Source organism: Bombus pyrosoma, linkage group LG13 (assembly GCF_014825855.1).
Source record: "Bombus pyrosoma isolate SC7728 linkage group LG13, ASM1482585v1, whole genome shotgun sequence".
NCBI lineage: Eukaryota > Metazoa > Arthropoda > Insecta > Hymenoptera > Apidae > Bombus > Bombus pyrosoma.
This window is the reverse complement of record NC_057782.1, coordinates 1,522,396-1,545,962: the sequence shown is the minus strand read 5'-3', so window position 1 is coordinate 1,545,962 and position 23,567 is coordinate 1,522,396. Positions and strand designations below refer to the sequence as shown.

At 39.3% G+C, this 23,567-nt stretch overlaps 1 protein-coding gene across 4 annotated transcripts in view; it reads right to left on the bottom strand.

Annotated features, from left to right (window-relative positions):
* Positions 1-23,567, bottom strand: part of LOC122574459 (POU domain, class 6, transcription factor 1) — a 210,151-nt gene that overhangs the window by 53,772 nt on the left and 132,812 nt on the right. For 3 of the 4 annotated variants that reach the window (XM_043742093.1, XM_043742091.1, XM_043742094.1), the window contains one exon: positions 442-489. The exons of the other annotated variant lie outside the window; for it this stretch is intronic. In XM_043742093.1, coding sequence (XP_043598028.1) covers positions 442-489 — 48 coding nt within the window. The remainder of the gene's footprint in view (positions 1-441; positions 490-23,567) is intronic. 4 annotated transcript variants of the gene reach the window in all.

Genomic DNA, 23,567 nt, shown 5'->3' with positions numbered 1-23,567 from the left:
TTTCAAAACATCTGACTATTACCTTTGAATACCGAAAAAAGCTGTAGGCTTCGATTCGTTTCATCACTATTGCAACTTTTTCTACGTTAAAATATCTACCAATTGATCATCGTAAATTTCTATTTCAACCCATACAACCATAAAGCGATATAATCTACGTGACTGTTCCTACGATGGCTCTATCTCGATCACTAAAATCCACTAATTCGCGCGTGCATTGAAACGAAAAGGAAAAAAGTACAAAAACTCAAACATCTCGCGTAAATAATGTTCGATGATAGGAAGAAAGCGATATACGGGCAAGAGAGAACAAAAAGATACGTGAAAAAACAGCCGAAAAAAGAAAAAAGATAAACCTATCGTATATCGACAAAAAGCACAGATACATAAGGTAGGCTTATCCGTAGCCTGCGTCAGCTTTCAAATGCGATTGATACGTACGGTGGATGATGCCGACGCCGGTCGTGCTCGTAAATCCGCCCACCAACGCTACAGACAGAGAGAGATTCATTATTTTTAATTAAACAAAACAATAATACGGTTATTAATTGATTAATTAAACATCACGTATGCATTACGTTGTTCCATCAACGGCCGGCCGCCGTCGGTTAATCCATCCCTTTTCGACCCCTTTCGGACGCTCGCCGTTTATTACGCCGACTTTTATGCCCGCGGACGGAGAGTTTTGCAGAAGCGACGCACGAAAGGGGTGGCACAGGGGCGGAAAGGGGATGCGTAGGCGGTGGTACAGGGTCGGCAAAAGGGGGAGTGAATCGGGACGGGCAGGGGCTGGAGGCGAGGGGAGAAAAAAAATTTCGTTCGCTCGCTATCATTGTGTTTGTCCGGTCGGCCGTGATCGCGACGCGGGTTTTATCAATACCGCCGTTTTCGGCGGGATAATAGCCTGATTTTTTGCCCGCGTCGCCGCGTTCACCACTCCTCATCGATCGGTAAATTTAATGAAGTTGTATCAGTTATCGACCCGCTCCGGTTTTTCTTGCAATTTTAGTAATTAATTTCTCGATTTAGCGTTGACGTCAGTGGAACATGCGCAACCTTCCTGACCATGTTTCTGTTGAATTTAAGGGCAACCATCCCCCCTCCCATTCTACCATCCGTTTTGCTAATAGCAATCCTAATAACAATCCCTTGTTACAATTTGTTTGTCCACGGTTTAGGTTTGAACATTTCATTTTGATAGGTTAGTAATTTATTGATGCTTTCAGTAAATTACTTGATTATTCTTCAAAAGAAAATTGATCAACGTTATAAATTGGAAAATGAAAAAAGTTGTACTTTTACAATTTGTAATTTATTACTGTTTGTACCATCTTCTTGCGATAAATGAGTTTATGAAATAAAATCATTTATTACAAAAACTATAACTGATCAGTTTATCTTCTGAGAGATTCATAAGAACCTTTCAGAAGCTATACTGATTAACTCCACGAATTGAATATCAGAGAACAGTCACTGATTAACTCGATATACTGAAAAGAAGAGAAACGAACTTATGAAAATAAGGAATGTCTTTGTTGGGAACAATTGAACATTAATTGTACACTTAGATAATGACATTGAAAAATTTACAAAAAAATGATATATCAATACGTCTCCTAAGATATTCATACAGTAACCAGACTAACTTCATCAATAGCAATCTTAAACTGAATTTCATAAATTAACTCCTTCGCTGTAGAACCCATGTGTCATACGTGCGCACAAAAGACTATAAGTTGTTAAGATTTATAATTGTCACGACGATACATGAATCGTTATGTATTTGCTATTTTAAATATTCGATAATTAATTATATTCAAAATCTACAAGGAACAAATCTTTTTTTAATTTTGTAACATAGTGATTATAGCACGCTACCGTTTTAATCTACAGTGACAAGATTAAAATGACCGAGGAAGAAGCTGCACCTTAGCGAATGTTCCTTTGCTTTTAATACTAAATCGCATTATAATCTCTAGAGTTGGCAGCTTAACGAACGAAATTCTTTTTGTAACGAAAAAGGAAAAAGAGGAGACGTACAAAGAAACGACGGGAAGTCAATGTAACAAAGTTAGTCGAGCCATTCAAGAATATATATCCAGCAACACACCCGTAACGCTCGCGGCGTGCATCTAATTAACGTCGATCGCGACGGGTCGCCGACGATGCCGGGGTTAAAAACAGTGGAAAAACGTCGTTTGCGCCTTAATATCGTGGAAAACGATCACACGGCACAATGACGTTTGAGACTGTAACCAGCTCATAATGGCGGCAGCGGCTCGCCGTTGGCCGCGATAATAACATTAAGCTTTATTTAGGTGAAATTCAACTTTAAAACGTGACTCGCGGTAATTATGCGAGAGTGAAACAATGCCCGCTGGTGGCCTGGCCTCGCATGATATACGTCTGCGGGTTTTTGCAAGACAAAGGCGTTTTATATCGCGCGCATTCGCCGCCCGCAACTTGCACGCGGTTTTGTACCTTCGGCCGCGCGCGTCACAGGAAGTTTATGCACTTCACGCGCGCGCGCCCGCAACTCGCGCTACGTTTGAGAATTGCCGTTACGAACAAAGCTCCTGCGTTGTTCTTTTTTAAATCACGGACTCTGTTCGGCCTGCTTTCGTTTCTAGGCCGGGATATTATGTTTAAGCGTTGAGATTTCGTGCGAGCTCCAGGTGTTCCAATTTATTGTTAATTCGCGGCTTGGATATTTTATGAAGAGCGTTTAGAAAATGGTTTATGGTATGTTAGAAATTTTGATTGTATTGTAAATTATATTTAGGCATTAAGATTTTATGTATTAAATCACCGTGATGTAAGAATTATTTCAATAGGAGCAGTTTGTTTAACCTGTTGTTTAATTCAACCACTAAATTTACACAGTCACAAAGGAAATTTATAAAATAATAATTCTCAAAGACGATATTTTTTATAGAAGAAAAGGTGTACCTTTTTGCACAGAGTAACAATCCGTATGTGATTTATCAATACAAAAGATTTGTCTGGATTGTTGTTCTAGTGATTATGACGCAATACAATTGTATTTAAACCATAATATATTTTTGGTAGAAGAACGAAACTTGTTTGAATTACACATAAAACAATCCCTTTATCTTGCAATACCAACTTTACTGTGTATAAAACCATCTTTATGAGATAGAATAAACCTCCGCGTTTCACATTCTGCCATTATCCCGATTGTAATAAGGATAGTAACCAATGTATCCTTCATTAACATTTAGAACCATTTAGAAGCGACAGACCTTTCTTTCCTAATTAGATTTTGAGTATTTAAATACAAAACTACGAGATTTGTACATATACATCGACTAATCTTTGCTAAGAATCCGAAACATTTTTTAATTTCATATAAAATGAATCTAATGTATTATCCTACAGCTCGTTCGCATTATTCGTGTTATAAAATTTAATCCCAACTTCACTTTGCGCGAATATAAACTTTTGTAGGAAATATAATAAAAAGAAAAGGAACGTGAATCTACATATATTGTAAGCTGATAGAGTTAAAGAAATACAGTATTTCTCATTCTATCATTATTCCGATTATAATAAGCATAATAACAAATGTATTTTACGCGACACGTTATTTGGGCAAGTTTAAAAGAACGTTCTATGAATAACACGGGTTAAAAGTTGAGTTTAAGAATCTAGCTGGCAGATACAATGGGTTACCCGATAAAAATCTGTCGGCAAAGGTGAGCAACAAAACGCGAAACAGGACGAATGCGTGATAGTTTTAAACATGTAGTATTAATTCTATGCGGAATTATTATACTTTATCGCGGAAAAGTAATGAGGGAACCGTGAAAAAGCGTAACGAGTCGAGGAGAAAAAAGTCGTGTGTTTACCAAATTGTTGTCAAAAAAAATAAAAAAAAATCGCTTTCTTCCACGCGGTGGCGGTCGCTTTGCCGTTTGACTTTTCTAATTACGAATTCGAGCGTTCTATTGGAACGCTTTCGCGGAAGGAGTCGCAAAGAACGTGTCAGAAATTACGTAACCCTCTTTTATATTTTTCCTCTTTCTTCCCTACCTTTCCTCCCCCTTCCCACTCTCTTTTTTCTTCCTTTTAATTGAAAGCGTAGCAACGAATTTAATTACAACGATGTCCATACAAAGTTTTCTTTTAAGCTGACTGTGAGCCACGTTAATTAATTACAGAATATAAATGCAACTTCTCGCGTTTAGTTACTTACGAGAAACAAAAAATTAATACGACATAATTTCGATGAATTTCCCAAACCGAAAAGAAACGCGAAAGAGAGACGAAACAAGAAGCAAGGGAGTCCAATGGAGAAACGGAATGTGAAAGAAAGTATATCGAAATTTGTAATTTTCTAGTGGAGATTTACGCGAGTCTACGATTTAATTTCACTATTATCGCGATACTTTTACTTAAGTTTGAAAATACTGTAGAGTCGGTGTATAACACAAGCGGAACGGTGTACTTAGTCGGTGTTCAACAATCTCGCAATTACTGCTTGCAACGATAACACGTTTCAAAATAACAGCTTTTCACGCCGACCCTTCGACGAGCTAACAGTGTCGCTATTGTTAAGCAATATCCCTAATGCGGTGTCAATTCATAAATAGCCGCACACTAGCACACGCTGTACGCACGGCTTGCTGGCCAATGCGACATTCCTGTAAATGACGACCATCGACGAGCCTGTATAACTGGACGTTACACGACCAGCACATAAACGTTGCCTCCGCCAATCGGTGGACAGTAATTACGCGTTATGCGTTCGACAGCGATTCAACCCTTTGGTTGAAAAAGAAAATTTCGCGCCACGCGGTAACCACCAATGGATAACGGTAAAATCTTCCTCGCGTTCCTCGTGCATTGTAGTTTTTCAAATAAAATGAATATCGGGATACTACTTTCCTATTAAATCGAAAATTACAATATGTATTCATACAGCGTTGAACAAATGGAAGTGTAAAAAGAAAAAAAAGAAGAATGTCAAAGTTATGGATTAATAGATGAAATGAAATGGAATTTATTTGTGAATGTTTTCTATATATGTATTTTAATATATCTGTTAAGTATTAAACGTAGTAATTTAAGCGAATACCGTTACAATTCTATCAGATTTATATTATAATTCTGTGTTTTTCATTTTGATTTTGTAGTCATTCTACCACCATTAATCTCCACCCTATCAAATTTATAATTCCTATTCAGCTTATCCAATTCCATCTCATTCCCACATTATCTACCCTTATTTATCTTTATCTTACCCAATTCTCCTCTAACTTTCTTATCTACCATATAACGGTGCCCTCGTCCCCCTAACCAATAAATGACACCTTCAGAAACCAGCCCTAATATCTAAAAAATTCACTCCTAACAAATAGAGTCCTTTAAAATTTCGTAAAGCGAAAACACGCTTATTTACTTCTGCTAGGCCACGATCGCATGGACGACAAACTAATTTCCAGTCTCTCGAAACCCTAATGGCCCAGGGCGCGCTTAATTCGCTTGGCCGCGGAAAAAAGTTAGACGCCGCCGTGTAGACGCGGACACGGCAAATTTGTTTATCGGCGTGCGAGCGTCGGGGGCATTAATACGCGGGGCGTCAGCGATAACCATTCTCAATATCCATAATTATTATCAGCGGCGGGAGCTGTTGGCAGCCCCAGAGCGAGCCACCACGTGACTCGTTCCCGTCGAAATAAAATGACAACGTTCATTTGCAAATGCACGAAAGTGCATTATTTTTATTGGGTTTGTTAGTAGCCGAATCGTCGGTGTACCAGCCGGCACGTGTATGTGTGTTGTCCAGTTTCGTTTTACGTATACAGGATACTATACACGTTAAAGTACCATGTATATGTGTCGCGGAGGGACGAGAGAAAGGGGGATGATCGGGTGCGTGCGAGCGCACGCGTCAGCTTCGTTCTACAAGCCGGCTAAAGGGAGTGTGACAGATTCGCTGGTGGAATACCGATGGATCGCTCGTTTTTTCGCTCTCCTTCATTTTCTTTCTCTCTCTTTTCTTTTCTTTCTTTTGTTTCTTTCTTCTTCCCCTATCCCCCCCCCCTATTTTTTTAGTACATTCTCTGTTTCATTTTTCGTTAGCACGGAAGAGCAACGAAAAACTGCGTCGATGTTTGGCAACGATCCTAGAGCCGAACGAATTGACGTGTCACAGGAATTTATCTTAATTTATGGAACGGCCGGCGGCGGCCACCGGAAGAATCTTTTTGTTCGCCGATTAATTATTCCCGGCTAGTCGACGTCGATCCTCGCTGTACCAGAATTTTAATAACTTTGTGCCCTTTTTTCGGCCGCCGCGAAAGGGGCGGTTTCTTCGGCCGGATGACGCGAAATTGATTGGATCGCGGTCGAAACGACACTCTGAAGGACATGTATGATCGGCCACCAAGGCGTGTTAATCCGTTCTGTCCTGAAAATTTTTTCTTTTTCGATTTCCTTCCGCCGTCAACGATTACAACCGTTGTACAAAGTTGATGAGATGTATGAATATTTTAAATACGCGTATACCATCGAGATTGCCGCGATGTTTTACGCGTAAACCATGAAACCTAGTTATTACCATAGAAAAGATAATGTAACTGGCAGTTGTAAAACAAGTACAACCCAAATTACCTGTAATTAACAGTGAAATAGTGACTTTCTAATTATATACAATTTCTTTCCCTCAACTTTTAATTATGATACACCGGAATTCGGTATGTATAATTCAACTTTCTATACTGATTTAATTACAACTAAGTGTTGCGCGATTATCAAGACGTTTTTGCGTTGTTCAGTCAACAAATATGTTATAGTATCCCTTTAGCTTTCGGTGTAAAAATGTACACAATAATGTAGTTTTACTTAAAAGGTAACTTCACATATTTCAAAATATCGCATATGTATTTCAAAAGCGACACTATTCAAACAATTTTTCGAAGAAAAGTGAGAAACTATTTGGAAGCTTACAAAAAAATTCTTTGCTAAATACACAATAAGGACAAAAATAGACCATAGAAAACAATGGACGAATATTGTTTTTGTAATTTTTCAATCTTATCTCTTGAAATCCGTTTGATGATTTTGATATTCAATACACGACTAGATTACCTTCAGTTGCGACACTTTTGAAATACATATACATTTCGAAAAACAAACAAAATGATAGATAGAAGATGTTAACTAAGAAAGACAGTATATCTATGAAACGTTCCTTTGATTGGTTCGTTTGAACCCAATCGAACAGTTGAATTACACCAAACAGCCAGCTGTATGAGCTCTAGCGTCAACAATCGCATGACAGCTGGCGGAAAAACAAACGCACGCAACGAGTGTGTCTCTTCGTAACCAGCATTCCCATGGAAATCCGTTAATTGAACCAGTCTCGTTACAAGTTTTTCATAAAACAATCCCGCTAATCACGACGATATTTTCGCGAGCGTCGGTCGGTTCTCCAGGCGTAATTAAAAATTCGTACGACTGTTTGACTCGCCACAGGCTTTCGCGCGCAACCACCACGTCGCGACTGTAGGGCGTTAATAAACGAAGAGTGTCGGTGGAACGCGGCGAAAAAGCCACGAGTCGCTTCACCTGGACGCGTCTACGCGCTGGTAGGCGCGTGTCGTGATTTCGAGAACTCCACCGGTTTTTACGGATTATCCTCACTGGATACTAGCGACTCTGTGGAAAAAAGCCATGGCACGAGCGAGAAATCAACGAGAACGCACGCCGCTACTTTTCGCCTCGGCTATGCAAATCGCGGGACGCGTCGATTACGCTCAGTTTTGGCGCGCAAGCTCACAAACCGACGTCGCGTAGCGTAGCGTCGTGTCGTGGCGTAAAAAAAAAAGAGAGGTAAGCGGAAAAGGAAATAAAAGAGGTGGTTTGCCTGGCTGGCCTCTGGACAGCCACGTAACACGGAGGAACACGATGGGGTGCACCAGGGTGGAAAAGGGGATCGGGGACGCGCAAAAAAAGTCGCGAATGTTGTAAAAATCCGGGACCGCCAATCGGGCGCATTGTGTCCAGCCGGCGAACAATACCGAGGGCGTTCGGGTGACTGGCGCATTTTCCTGCGAATTGGCCAGCATTGTTGGATTTTTCAAATTGTATTTCTAGCTTACGCAGCAACAAAAATTGCCTGTCGCCGCGTATGCCTTTTCACGGCTTTGTCACCTTTCGATTTCGGATCGGTCAGCCTGTCTTTGACTTTTCCGTTTGTCGTGTAACTCGAGATGTAACCTTACAATCTTTATATCAGCAATAGATAATTGTTTGTAAGATAATACCTTCTATTTCGGAAAATTACATGACAAAATTTTGAACTTCGAAAACTTGGAGACTGTTCCGTTGTATTATGTCAATGTAATGAATACTGTACAATATGGAGAATACATCTATATTACACGAGCCATATGCGATAGGTACACTAATTTAAATGTACAAGATAAACTCGTTCTCTCTAAATCTTCTACATTTATTACTTTGCCTATAGCGTACATTGTGTATACAGAAACAATTTTTAAATGTATTAAATTTTCCTAATTATATAGTGACGTTTATCGCATGCCATGAGTAATATCGCAGTATATACAGTAGCCTAGTATATTATTCACTAAGGTCAAGTAGGATTACCTCATATGTAGCTTTATGAATTTGTAGTACTTTTATATATTTTAAAAGCAATCTTCATAAACTACAAACAATTTTATAAAATCAAACCAATTAATCGAAACGAATAATCATTATAATTTCAGTAATTCCAACTAATTTCAAAAACAAAGTCAAACAGTCAGTTACGAGGAAACTAATCTCCAACAGTCTTCAAAAGAGCAGCGGACTAAAGAATCGAGTAAAAGAACGATCGTTCCCTGTTTAAGAGAAGCAACGACTTCCACGGGATCGAAAGAAGCCCGACAAGAAATCCCACCGTCAAGCTCGCCACCCCCCCCCCCCAACGACAGTCAAACGCTACAACGGCCGCAGCCCCGATACAAGCAGACGCGGTACAGCCGCTTGTCTGCACCGGGCATTCCTAGAACAGTAATCTTATTAAATTTACATATTAATCAACGGATTTTAATTATCCCCAACCCCCGACGAGCAAGAGAGACAACGAGATAGAGCGAGAGTCGGCGGCTTTGCCGAAGGAAAGGAGTGGCGGGCAGCGGTTGGAGAAGAGTGGTGGTAAAAGAGAGACGAACGCAAAGACAGAGAAGATGAAGGAGGAACGATAAGGGGTTGAACCGAATGAACAAAGATAGGCAAACTATCAGACAGAGATAGAATAAGTGAGAGTTGAAGGGAAACGGAGGTAACGTTGGAGATCGAGTTGAAAAGAGACGAAATATACAGTTAGATGGAGTGAGAGAAGGATATAGCGAAGTGAGATAGATGTATATATATATACAGAGAGAGAGAGGAAGAGAGACAGCTTCACCCTTGTGCGGCGGTAGCGGTAGCGGTGGCGGAGACCGAGCCAGCTCTCGTAATTTACATTAATCCAATAATTGCATGGAGGTTTCCTAATTAGAAATTCAAATGAGGTGGTGGCAGGCAGGCACAGCCAGCCAGGGCTACCAACTCAGCAGTGGGAGAACACCATCGCCACCGAGCAAAGTCCGTGCACATCGACGGCGATCGTACGTCGACTGGCCCTGGCCTAACACGAGTTCGGGCGATGCCAGGATGGGCGTTAAAAGCTACCGGAATTCTCGAAATTCGGATCCGAATAGTCCTGTTACGTATACCATCCGAGCTAATGCTCGCTTGTAGACGCCTCCGACCTACCTAAGCCATGCCTTTTAATCATTCTACCTAACCCGCTCTCCTACCCCTCGCGGATCGAACCGTGTAAAAATTGAATCCTAATCTGTTTAAGCCTGGTCTGGATTAAGTTAGACGCCGAGCACCTGGAAAGGATAGTTTGCTGGTAAAGAAGTAATTGGGAATAGTGGGCGGATTAACAAGGGAGCGTGATTATCATTTTTTATCAGAACGCTAAGTGTCAAAAATCATGTTGTAAAGGTAGGAGGAATATCGTTTTTTATTTTCTTATCTATATCGGAAATTAAAATTATGGGTGTCAGAGATATGCCCCTTGAGTGATTCCCGACTCAATCGTCTATTACCTACTTATTGATAAAATTAATTATCTTTCTTGACAGGAAATATCGAAAATAGTGAATAAAAAACGAATGAAGTATTTAGAGGGAATGTGATATAAATAGCAGAAACAGTAGTAACATTAAACTCTAATAGAAAAATCGACGAATTTGTACGTTTGTAAATATTAAGATACATAAAGTTTGCAATCATGGAAGTTCATAAAAATATATTTTAGATAAATATACCTATTATTTGAAAAAAAGAAATACACTTGTACCTCTGTCCCAATGAACCCCTCAAATGTTCGTTTAATTAAAAAATATAAGCGGCTCTTAATAGTTCAGTTTAATCTCTATTTTCTCCAAAAATATTCTATTTTCTAAAAGAAAATATGAAACGCATCAAAAATTTCACTCAAAGTTAGGAAATGTCCTTCAAAAGACAAGACCACTATAGGGTGAGAAAAAGATGCAACGACTATAGAAAAATCAAAGCAATAAAAGCCGACTCGTAAATATTTGAACCGATTAGAAAGGGATCAGAAAGATTCAGTGGCCGAAAAGAATATCAAATTTATTTTGCTTGCCGATGAAAGAGTCGAAAAGAGGGGAAAGCGAAGAAGGTTGAGAAGCGAGAGGCATCGGACGAGAGCAATTTCAGCGCAATATAACGTTGTCCATTGGTACGTCCCGATGCGTGTGGTCCTTTTGTTGTCCCCGGAGGGATCCCTCGGCAAACCTAACACGTCCCTAATATCGTCACAGGTTCGCCCCTCCGCCGTCAGCCAGGGCATATCATGGCACACGGTCGAACCGTCCCTGATAGTCCCAACGTGGTCGATTAGCGAAGGTGTCAACCTGTGAGTGCGACGCGTGCATATCATTTGCACGGGCTGTCGCTTATCGTCCGGCCTGCTAGCACCTCTTCCATTCATTTACAAAGTAATCTATAAAAATGATTAGCAAGGAAACGAAACACAGTGTATTAGTAATAAAGAGGCGATCAAGGATAAAGGTACGAAAAATAGGGATTCGAAGAAGAAGTTCTGTGTCTAAGCAAGTCTGACTGTAATCCGTGCAATGATAAAGTGTAACGTTTCTTTGAGCGTGTAATAAGGGCACATTAGTTTTACGAGTACTCTTACTTGGATAGAAGGAACTGCCTTTGCAACTTTATTCGTTATAATAAATGAGTACCCCACCTGTAGTCGCAGTGGTTCTCATCTTAAGACTATTTAGATAATTGACTCTAATCAGATTTTCTTATTCTAGACATGCATAATAAACTTCGTTGATTTATTCTATCATGATATGAAGGTGCAGTAACGAAAGTCTTGTGGATTATGTAAGGTAATCTACACTTCTATTTAGATCCATCGTTACGAGATTCTTCGTTTGTATAAAAAAAATAGGTCAAGGCCGCTTCTTTTTTGACCCTTTTCAGTTCTACTCTTCTTATAGAAAGAGGAATAAGTACATATTATATAGATTAGGAAGAGAAAGGTCACCCTGATCCATAAGAGAGATAGATAATATATATTACTAAAGATAGATGAAACTTTTGAATCATAGACGCTAGACAAGTTTGATAAATTTCACATGAATAGATTTCTACAAATCACCAAACAAAATTCTACGTGTACAATCAAACTCTATCGACAGAATTTTCCAATCAACCGAATAATCGAAGAACAAACCACCCAATTCTTTCCAACTGATATCTGCAAAACCAATGGCAGACTTCCAAGCTCTGGAGCTCCCGGTCGCGCACTGATTCCAGGTCACCAAGGAGATCATCGTCTATTCCCATTGCGATAGGTCAGCCGAGTTTCGTCGAAGGAACTCCGCGTGCAATTATGATAATGGCGACCGTAGTCGAGTCACCTAACCCGTGCTAACTCCGTACGTTAGTTCTGGTAGTTCTGATATCGTCTGTGTTTAAACAGCCAGGCGGTGCTGCAGCAACCGTCGTCGTTGAAACGAAAAGGAGAGGGTTGAAAGGGGTGTAAAGGGGATGGAACAGCGAAGGTAACGGGAAGACGGGGGTGACAAGGGGCAGTAGGGAACAAGGAGGAAGGGTAAGAGTGAACCCAGAGAGAAGAGGGGGCAAGCTGGATGGCGGGGTACCAGGCTACGACGGCAAATCTACATAATATAACCAACTATTGTTCAAATAGACGGCGCTCCGCAGATTCAATTACCATTGTGATACAATTAATGTTGGGAATTTCATCAATTCGAGTGCCGGGCACGGCTCTTACATATGCATAGGAGAATCGAACGTGGTGCGGATTTCGTCCAAAGAAGAAAGTCGACGACAAATATTATTCAAGCAGCTTGGGCTCTAATCAGCCGTCAGGCTTCCTGGGGATTCCCTGTCCACGGATTGTCTCTCGATACTGTGGGACGATACTGGGCTTTGTGTGGTGATAGATGACCCCAGTGATTGAGGAACTGGTAATGATTATGTTAATTGAAGGAATTCGAGTATAGGGAAATTCGAGCCTAGCTTCGAGTAGAAATGAGCCAAATAAATATTTTTGAGATTGTTCGTTAAACATGCGATATATCGATGATACTCTATTATGAATTCTGTCTATAAATCTCACATTATATTTCTATAAAATTCTGTTGAAAATCTGCGTTTTAATTTTTCCGGGAAGAAGTAGAACTTTATCTATGTTCATAAGTAACGTATCTGTAGCTATAATTCCACTCTTCAATAATGGTTTCGGAGGATTTAATAAAATACCACTTTTATCAAAATTGTTCAACTTACTCTTAATAGTAAGAGTGCGACAGAATCGCAATTTAAAATTTCGTTTACTTATTTCTATAACTTTATGCTAATTATATGTTACAGCATAAGTGGTCCACTATACAAATTAGCAAGTACAATTAGTGTTTTCAATTTATATCAAAGGTGCCTTTGAAAACGAAATCAACCTTCTCGGAATTATAACAGATATTATATTGTATTGAGGATATTAAATTAAACGGTCGTAAACTAATTATATAAAAAAAAAGAATAACAAATGGGACTAAATTAGAGGAGTAAATATGGGCAAAAATACAGACGAGATCTAAGGAACGAAAGGATCTTAATCTCCCACCCGAATCACCGTGGAGAATCGGGCAAACCGATTCAACTAACCCAGTGATATCGCACCGCAGAATTCCCCAAGCAACGTTCCTTGAAACATTAATCTGCTGCAGGTTATATAATCGACCCGTATTGCACTGTCGCCGGGGCTATATTCGACAATTATCGTTTTCACCAAACATCGCCATATTCCCTGGCCGAAATCACGATCAAGGTCTGCCCTCATCGTTATTACGCAAAAATGATAACGACGCGTTATTCAATTAGATTATTTTCATGGGACGCGTAGTAATTTCATTGCGTGCGACGAGCAAAGCGGGTGGAAAGCGAAGAGAGGATAGAGAGAGGGGGGAGAGGGTGATCAAACGTGAGGGGGTGGTATATGGGGAAAGGAGGGATGGACGAGGGAGAAGAGAGGAGATTTTGAGTGAATTGGCGAGCTGGACACCAGAGGCGGGGCGATGTAGGCGCCACATCATTGCTGGACGTTAATCGCTGATATCGTTGGCCGAATTAAGTGGTATATCGAGAGCTTTTAGAATTAATCGTAAACCGACCGCGGCCCGAAAACAGATCGTTCGTATCACGACAAGCTCGTTTTAACGACCAGGACCAGAAATTGAGAGCCACTGGGCTCGCGGGCTCGCGTGCACAGATCCATATAAATTCTAATTCCGCAATCAGCGGTATCCAAGATAGTTCTAGGCCGATCCTGCCCGGCTAATTCCAACTACCTAACACCGACTCCGCGCCCTACCCCTAACCTTCTTATATTTGCCCGACAGTTTATAATAGCCATAATCAACGGTTATACCAATCCCACGATAATAATTACCGAGGAGGGCCGGCTGAAAGTTTCAGCCGCGTGTGTGAACTCTGTGCCGTGTCTCGTGCAGCTAATTCAACCGGCACACGCGTCGTCGCCCTGGCCCGTTTCTAACTTCTTCGGTGATTAAATTTCATTTCGACCGCTCGACACAGACTGGGAAAGAAGAATACACGAGGCCGGTCGAACAGGGGGCAGAGGGATTTACACGGTGTATAGCAGAAACCGCCACGTCGAAATGACCGGCATGTGCCGGGTTAATAACTTTTCCAACTATCGATTCCATCGCAACTGAATGTCTTATTACGATGCGACTGACCTTCTGGCAGGGCTTGATGGCGAATAGTTCAATCCATTCGAAGCCGCGGATTTATCGTAAGACTTTTACGAATGACAGATTTAATTTAAAATACGTGGCCTAGGTCCTCCTGTACAATTGAAAGTTGCCAATTCGATGCTCCTAGTGAGATATCACAAGTCGTAAGTAACAAATTATTAGCATTAATATATTTTATTGCATAATAGAAACAAGTTTGGTAATAAAACGAATGAAGTTTTACATACACGACTAATTTTATATGTTATAAATCAATTGATTACTCTGTTTGGCATAAAATTGTACAAGAATAGTTCGCAACTTTAACTTATAATCTGTCAATACATTAATATTATATTGTTAGTTAGTAGATTATTCTATAACAGAGTGCTGTCATAGACTTGAGTTACATAAATAGACTTAAATAGATAAATGACATACTCAGTACGTCATCGACTTCGAACAGCTTCGAGCAAAATTAAAATAAAACACCGACGAATAATTCATGAAACTTTCATGAAACAATCGTAAGTCAACAAATTACTACCTAACGTATCCTTAATGTATATTTAACGTATAATAATCTTTCATAAGAAAATAATAGCTCTTCCAGAGACGATTAAAATGACAATTATACCAAGGAATACAATAATAGTCACAGGTTGAAAAATATTCCTACATTCACAAAACCTACACTATCAATCATTAGTATTAGTAGGTATATAATAATTACTAGTAGATACAAGTTAGATAATACTGTTTTTCACTGCATTTATTCTCTAATTATTTTATTACAAATGTATCCTTTCATTCGCATCACGTGTGCCTTACTATGAATAATATTAAACGAAGTAAAATTTATTCAAGTTCCTCAATAAAGTGACGTCGAGCAAGTGTCCTAATACACATGGCAAGCGGCATAAACAAAAAGAGAACACGGCTTACAACGAAGGTGGAAAGGACACGCGGACCTTGAATTATCGAAAATAGGATGGATCGATTCGAGTCGAAACTAGCCAAGTTTACTAGACACTTTGGTGGGGACGAAGGGAGCAATTTTCGCCCCCCTCGTCCTCTGCCTCCCGCCCCCCTCCGTCGGTCTCCTAGAATAATCGATCGTATAATTATCGTGATGTACCTGCTAATGCCGCGAAAATCAGCCCCTCGCAACGTCCGCTGTGCCGTGCAGACGGCGGGTTAAGCGTCGGTAGTAGGAGCACATGGTAATTATATCACCGACTAATGGATATAGTTAATTGCTAATTATGAGGCCTGCCGAATGATCGATAGTACCGTGAGGCATCGCGTCCCTCCCCCTTACCGATCTGTTGGTTAGAAACGACAGGGAAGGGTCGGGGGATTACCAAGAGTGTCATTCTGGCCTACGCTCCGCTACCCTAAGCCGACTCTGTTCGTTCTCGCTCTGTAAATTAGGCTACGTTCGCTGATGATCAATAATTCCAATTGATAAACGATCTGTGACGGTCCTGTGGAATTCTCAGGCGCCTTAGAATATCGTGATTCATCCAACTTCTCGTTTATTCTGATCTATTTTGATCTATCACGCTGATCGATTTTAGTTGTGCGCGCTTTTTGAAGGGCGGTTGGTTTCTTTTGGATATTTTGAACTGTTTAGATTTTCAATATTTGATAGAGTAGGATTTATACTGTTGGTCAAAAGTTTGGAGTTAGTACGTGTTCTATAAAAGCTATTATTTATAACACTTTTAATTAGATGGTAAAAATGTCAAATTAGCATCGTATTAGCTTGGAAAATCTTTTAGATGACAATATATTGGCGGAAGAAAGTATTCTTGATATTCGCGATGTTAATGACAAAGTTAATAGAGATTCTATGTTCATATAGGTACAACTGAAGAAGTATCCTGACCCAAAATTTTCGACTGGTTGTAGATGATAAATGGAAGTACTTCAGAATTAGAGTGTTTAACTTATGGGAATTATCTGGGAATTTATTTGCAGTAACATGTTTGTGAAATATTCGTGGAATGAGATTACATGGAAATTATACGGGCAGATGAGATTTTTTTATGATACTTGAAGCATCTTTTCCTAATATGTCACGCATCGGAAGCCTACATTATCATCCTTACAGGAACGAATCATGTGATATATTTCAAACACCAAAGGTCAACATCGCTATTTTATGCTTATTATAAACATTCTACAATATCGAGATGAACTATGTGAACCTATATAAAGACATATTTCATCACTCTTGTACGTTCAATCTGCACATAATCGAAGAAGTTAAAAGTGAGACACGAGGATAGGTGCAAAGGAATAGCTCGTAAAGCGAATTGCCGCCGACTAGGTGAAAACAAGTCAAAGGAAGGAACAATGTTAACCTTCGCATCCAAGAGTCGTGACTTTATTAGATCGTGTTGACGTAAAGCCTTTTCGGTTCGCAAAGGCTAAGTCACGCGCGGCTCCTCGCCTCTTTCACGTCGAAATCTAACGCGTGTACCAGCTCTCGACAGTGGGATGAGTAACAAAACTGCCACAGGGCGTTCAAGATATCGGGAATAAGAGCGCCGGGTCTTTAGATTGGAACAACGTTGTGAAACACTCTCTTGCCAAAAATCAAAGACATGGAAATTAACACCTCCGTGTCTTGCGCCTAGGCGCAACGACGAGATTAGCTAATTCGATTCAACATCGTGGCCCAAGGACTCTAGCCGACGATAATTATCCGCCGGTGCCACATCAACGGCCATAGATACGGTTCGAGGATCTTACGATGAATATCTCGTGTTTCAACATAGCTATTTTTCATAAAATATTAAGTTCAGTCTTTTAGAACTTCATAAAATTTTAGAATTCTATGAAATATTCTTAGAATCTTAGAAACTTTTTGCTAATTAATTCCCTCTATTATTGGTTGGCTCATTTTGTATTTCAGAATTTTATAGCATTCTAAAATTCTTTAAAATGTTCTTCGAATTTTAAATACTTTTGTTAATTAGTTCTCTATAATTGGGATGGTTGGGTGTATGCTTATTTGAACTTTCAAGATTTTACAAGACTTTAAAAGATTCTCCGAAATATCCCTCGTATCTGAAATGTGTCTGATAATTAATGACAATCCTCTGTGTAATGATTGCTTGAATATTTGCGATGGAATGGATGCCTAATTGCTTGCAACGCGAAAGTATGATTGACTAGAGTTTATCAGATTTTTTAAATTTCAGCAATGTTTCTATGTTCTCTGAATACCTCTTAAACGACTACTTAATAAAATTTCAGTTGCAAAATCACATATTAAACGATATGAATCTCGTGATTCCAGCAACTAAACGCTAATTAAACCATTCTTAACAATCTTACGCATTTTCCTCCATAAATTCCAATATTCAACTTCATGCAATTATAAATAATTAACGTGACACGAGAAAACCGAACAAAGAATCAACTAATCTCAAGCACTTAAAAAAAAAAAAAAAAAAGGAAAGAAATAAGCAATTGTCTGTTGAACTTTTTTATCGAGTGAACATTTGATTTATAACTCGGCGTTAGAGGAAGACAACGGGAGTACGTCGTAATTCGTATAAGGAATAACATTATTCCGAGGAGGCTTATTATACACGGCGACCGATTTCCGCGCAGTCCTTGAGTTACACAATCCGGAGCCAAGTAAGATCATTAGCAGATGCCTTGGTGTTAATGAGCGTAATTCTAGATGTTCCAACGATACTGCCAGCACTCTCGCGGTTCTACTGCTAAGACGATTATTCTAGCTGCGTTACCCCGGCTACGCCAGCCAAGACTATGGTCATAAGTAGGTACTGGTCAATATAGTTCGCGTGGAAAAAGGTTAATCGGTACCGAGGTTTCTCCATTATCATCGTCAAGGTTATGAAACGTGACTATCAATGTCGAATCAATTTTCATTCGGTTTGCTCGCCACGAGCTGAGCTCTCATACAGTGCTCTACAAAAGTTTCTAGTTAGACAGACTTTTCACTTTACATTTCAAAAGCAATATTGGAGAATTTGAACACATTAAGGGCGTTAACGCAATATTTTTATAACTCAACTTCTTTGTCAATCATCGTTTACATTATCGAAATTTGCTTTTTAATATCGTAACTACGAAAGGGAATTCAGTAATTTCGGGGATCTCCCAAAATAATTTTCTTATTCGGTTTTGAAATTAAATGTGTATTTTTCATATTGGTTTTTATCATATTCGTTAACATTTTCAAGATTTTTGTTGTCTTAATAATTATGCCACATATATTATATTATACTATTGGCGGTTGCTTTCACTTTCAATTACGTTACATCAAAGCCCTTTTATTTAATCATAAAGTGACATTAAAATCAAGAAATCAACAAAAATGTACTTATCATGTCTTTTTTCGATCTTCAATTTTTAAAGTGGGATATGTATTTCCATTTATGTAAGACCCTTCCCGCTGGGAACTTTTGCATACTACTGTATGGAGATAAACGAGAAAAAGAGACGATGAATTAATTCGCTCGGCATTTTTCATTGTAACCCCGAGTCGTAACACACTCGAGTCGTAATAACATCCCTACTCTGTTTTCTCCTCGCGCGATTCTTATCAGAAATTGACGATCAAAATTGCATTTGCGTCGTATTTATAGAATGTCGTATGTATGATACATGTATGTGCATGTATAATTTAACCTGTTTCTACTTGGGGAACCCATTTATTTGCGCAAGTATTTTAACTCGCGACCTGGTAAAGCGTATCGATTAATTAATGTCTTCGCCTTTCATCCAAATTGATTTCACGCGTGTACATTTTAGTCAATGTGTGTCTTCTATAGTCCTTTGTGCTGTACTTTGCGATCTCGGATCTTCGGAACGTATATGTAAAATAGTTATCTCCGATTTTGTTTATTATTCGATATTTTAGAGACGAAATAAGGTAAAGTTGAGTAGGTAATTTTAGAGAAGATTATTAAAATTCAGAGAGAATTAGTAGCTGAAAATTTTGAACATCTATTAGTATTATACATACACGTAATATGATCACATCTATCGGTATGGGAGAATAAAAACTTTTAGAAGAAGCTTTATATTTTAATATAACCTCTTATATTTTAATACTCTATATTTTAATAGAGCTTTCTAGAACGTAGTTGGAATATTTTTATCACATCAATACCGCATATTTTCTTTATGGAATGAAATATTACACGGAATAATATTTTTTCAAATTCTGTAACGATTATATATGAAACAAGTATAGCTATCCTAAAACTATCAACAAGAAAGTAAAGAAATAAGATTATCCTTATCACTAATAAAACAATACGAGACGTACACGAAATTTCACAAATAAAATTTACGATTCTCAGAATCTCCATATTTTAATCGAATCTCTACATTATAAAATATAGTATAAAATGGGAACTTTGAATATTTTTTGTTTGCCATAAAAATATCGAGCATGGAATATTATTTTTTATCAACTTTTCAAAATTACTACATTTGCAGAAAAAACAATAATACTGAGATTTCCAAGAAAATATGCACAAAAGTAAAGCATTCCTTATCAGAAACGAAACAATGAGCGTAAATAAAATCTAAGATTCTGAGAATCTTGTTAAAAGGGACTTGCACATACATCATGCTCGCGATCCTCTAATTATTTTCACCAGGGGATAAAAACGAGTTGAACTCGTGAGTTCTCCGTACGAATTCCATAGATCTTTAGCATGCGCAGTGAGAACAGTGTGCTCCTTAAGCGTAGCTCCCCAGTTAACTTGAACTTGCGGTTCAACGAATGAAGACGCCATTATTAAAGGAAATGTCAAGTGTCGGAACATTCTGTGTGGATTAACGCACTCCCATGCATCTCCATTGCGGCGATTGGCGGCGGTTCGTCGTCATCGCCGCGCATCGGAGTCCGTCCACGAGATTGACCGGATTTACCAGCGTAATAATAATTTATTCTCCCGATCCTCCTCCTCGTGCTTCTTCTCCTTCTTCCTCGCCACTTGTGCGACGACAAGTGGATCTCTTAACATGTGCTGAACGAACTCGTCCAACGCTGATGACTTCTGGGAAGCATCTTCACGGCGGTTCACTTGGAAACGTTACCGAGGAAAACGTCAGCACATAATTACTGCAACGACCGTGATGGCCGACCGAGGCAACAATACCAACGCCCCTGGCCCGACACGATCGTTCACCCCTGTCGTAATTCGAACCCCCGTTTCAACATTCGATCTCTCCACAGGGTGAATTCGACGAACGACTTGGATTTCGGGTCCTCATCGGTCTATATATCGGGTTTTACAAAAATTTTTTTTATTGTCGGATAGATTTCTAGTGACGTCTAGGATAAAGGACTCGGGCTCTGCAGAATTTTTGTGAATTTATATAGTACCGTAGAGTAGATATAAAATGAATATTTTTCTTGGCTTCATATTGGTCAGTTAAGTAAACGTATTAGTGTAAGATTATGGTTACGCTGGCCACAGTTAGGGTTGTAGAAGCGTATTAAGATAAATGAACGTTCTGACGAACTCGATGTAATCGAATATGTATATGGATTTTTACAAGCGCATTGTAGTCTTCAGATGTAATCATTTTTTCAGAGTTTAATTGGTCCATAATTTACATTAAATAGTTCTGAAGATAAATGATAATGAGATATCAAAGGATATTTTTAAATGTTACTGTTTGCCGGCTCCTAATAAAGAAGCAAGAAAACCAAACAGCGAAACGCATTTTTCAATCTCTACGAATTCAAACTGCTCCATGAAGCGTTTGTCAAATTTTAAAGTCAATGTTCTCTATTTCTCTTGAACAATTCTTCCTCGTACATGTTCCACGTAACCCACGTAATCCAAACCAAATTAATTTATGTAGAATCATTCCAAATGAAGACACACCTCCGAGAATTCCTCTTGCACCCTGCAATCCCAACTACCTGTCGAAATCCGCGTGTAACGCAACGTGCTGCCCATTCCTTCCCTGAAACCATCCCCTTCCATCGACACCACTTTTCGTTACATAATTACACGACGTTGGTTGGTCGGAAAACTCCGACCAACTGTTTAATGAAGTAACCAGAGAGAGTGGTGCAGTGGATGGGGGGAGGGGGCGGTCGAAAGGCGTCGCGACGAAGAAAGCAAGAAAGGAATAAAAAAGAATCGCGAGGTAGAACAAGGGTGGCAGAGAGAAAAGGATAGGAAAAGGGAGAGGTCGACACTTCGTACAGGACCGACGCGGCCACGGTCGGTTTAATTAAGTTGCGCGAGCCTGGCAGAAGTTTCGTCGGGTTTGTTTCGAGGCGGTAGAGATGGCAGTGTACAGCGACACAAATAAATTTTCCCGGAATGGCATTGTCTTTGAGGTCGACACATTTGCGGAATAATACTCGATAACTCGGGGGCCGAGGAGAAGTTATATTAGGACGGCTTAATTAACCCCCTACCATTGCCCTCCTCGCCCCACCAATTCTATCACCCTACATCCTCTCCATCGTCCTCTACTCGCGTTTCTCGTTCTCTCTGTCCTCTCTTCAACGACAGCCTCTCAGTGTTCACCTTCTGAACCGCGGGGAGCGAAGCGCGTAACTGCGTCTTCGTTCACCCTTTCCACAGACGACAGTAGAACGATATAGATGTCTGTGCTTCGACTCATTATGGATTCCTTATTACCGGGAATAGATTAACGGATTAAATCTTAACCGACGACAGACGGTAGAACCCGGAGTAAGTTCGACGCCTTTCGCCAGGTTTCATTTGCCGAATTCATTGCTTGCCAGCTGGTTTTCTACGGCTAGAAACGGATCGATAAACGCCTCGTAAAGAATCCCATTATCCTCGACTGCCATTTTCACTCTGATTATTTCATGATCTCTTAACATGATCTCGTAAGGTAGGGGGTTATTTCAGAAGTCCAAGTTTTAACATTTCAGTTGCTTAGGAGCCCGCTCATCCTATGACTTCGTTTTTCGTTAATTTGAAAATTTCAAGCCATGTTCAGTTTCTAAGAAACAAATTACTCGCATAAGTTTATTTCTAGCAAGAAGATGACATAGATACCTAATGGTGAATCCTAGAATTTCAGATTGGGTTCAAATTTTACGAATATAATCACGACATCACCACGCATTTTGTTACAGTGACAATGAAATTCCAAAATGTTTTACGTAGCACGTACAATATGTAGATACAAGTTTTCTACGATAAGTGTTCGAAGACTATTTCAATTTCTCATAAATACATAAAAATCCACGGTCTATAAATGATCCTACCTTACTCTATTTTCCTCGAGGTAAATTCTCTCTCCTTCTTCCAGAATAATTCTTTTTATAACACAATTGCATGTCAAATATTTTATGGCAGTCGTTGTTATGCAATTGATCGTAAGAAGGGATAGAAAGATCCTTTTTTCTTCTTCTCGAAGCTCTTAACGCGACGTACCGTTAATGCGCGGGGAACGTTCGAGCGGAATCGCGTTTCACCGGCGCGTTTATCGCGACTGGTATGCGCAGCATGCGGACGGACGATTTCGCCAAGAAAATCGAACGGTACAGCGTACCGGTCTCGTCTCGCGGTAAGACACGGAACAAAATGTGGAAAGCCAGGACGACGGTGTTAAATTTGATTAATATCTTAGACGATGATGAATTCCGAGAATAAAATTTCATGATTTACGATTCGTTCCGTACCTGCCTTTTTTTTTAAGAGAATGTTTCCTGGAAATTCGATTAGGTGGCGGATTTATTGGCGACGTTTTAAGTACTTTTTTAATGAGGTAAGATTCTATGTAATTATATTGAAAATATCGAATGACAATATTTTTAATTTTCTGAAGATTATTATGAAGAATTATGTCACTACATGACTCATTGAATTAAGTGTGACACTGCGTGGTAATAATGATCAGCTCATAATTATTCGAACAATACACACTCTATACTTTGCTTCACTATTATTATAATGACGAGTACAAGATTTTCTGCGATTGTTAACAGCAGCAGTGATCATTATTTCTCTTGTATGTTTCTTTGCAATTGTGCGTGTTAGATATGTTTATTTTAAGTTGACCTCACGGAATCATAGATTCGCGCCAATTTAGGTTTATTTAGCTATTTCAATTTGTATTACAAAATACTCATCTTAACATTTATTGTATAAAATATAAACTGCTATAATCACCATATGAATTTAGAATAGTAATAAAATAACAAAGAAATCAGAA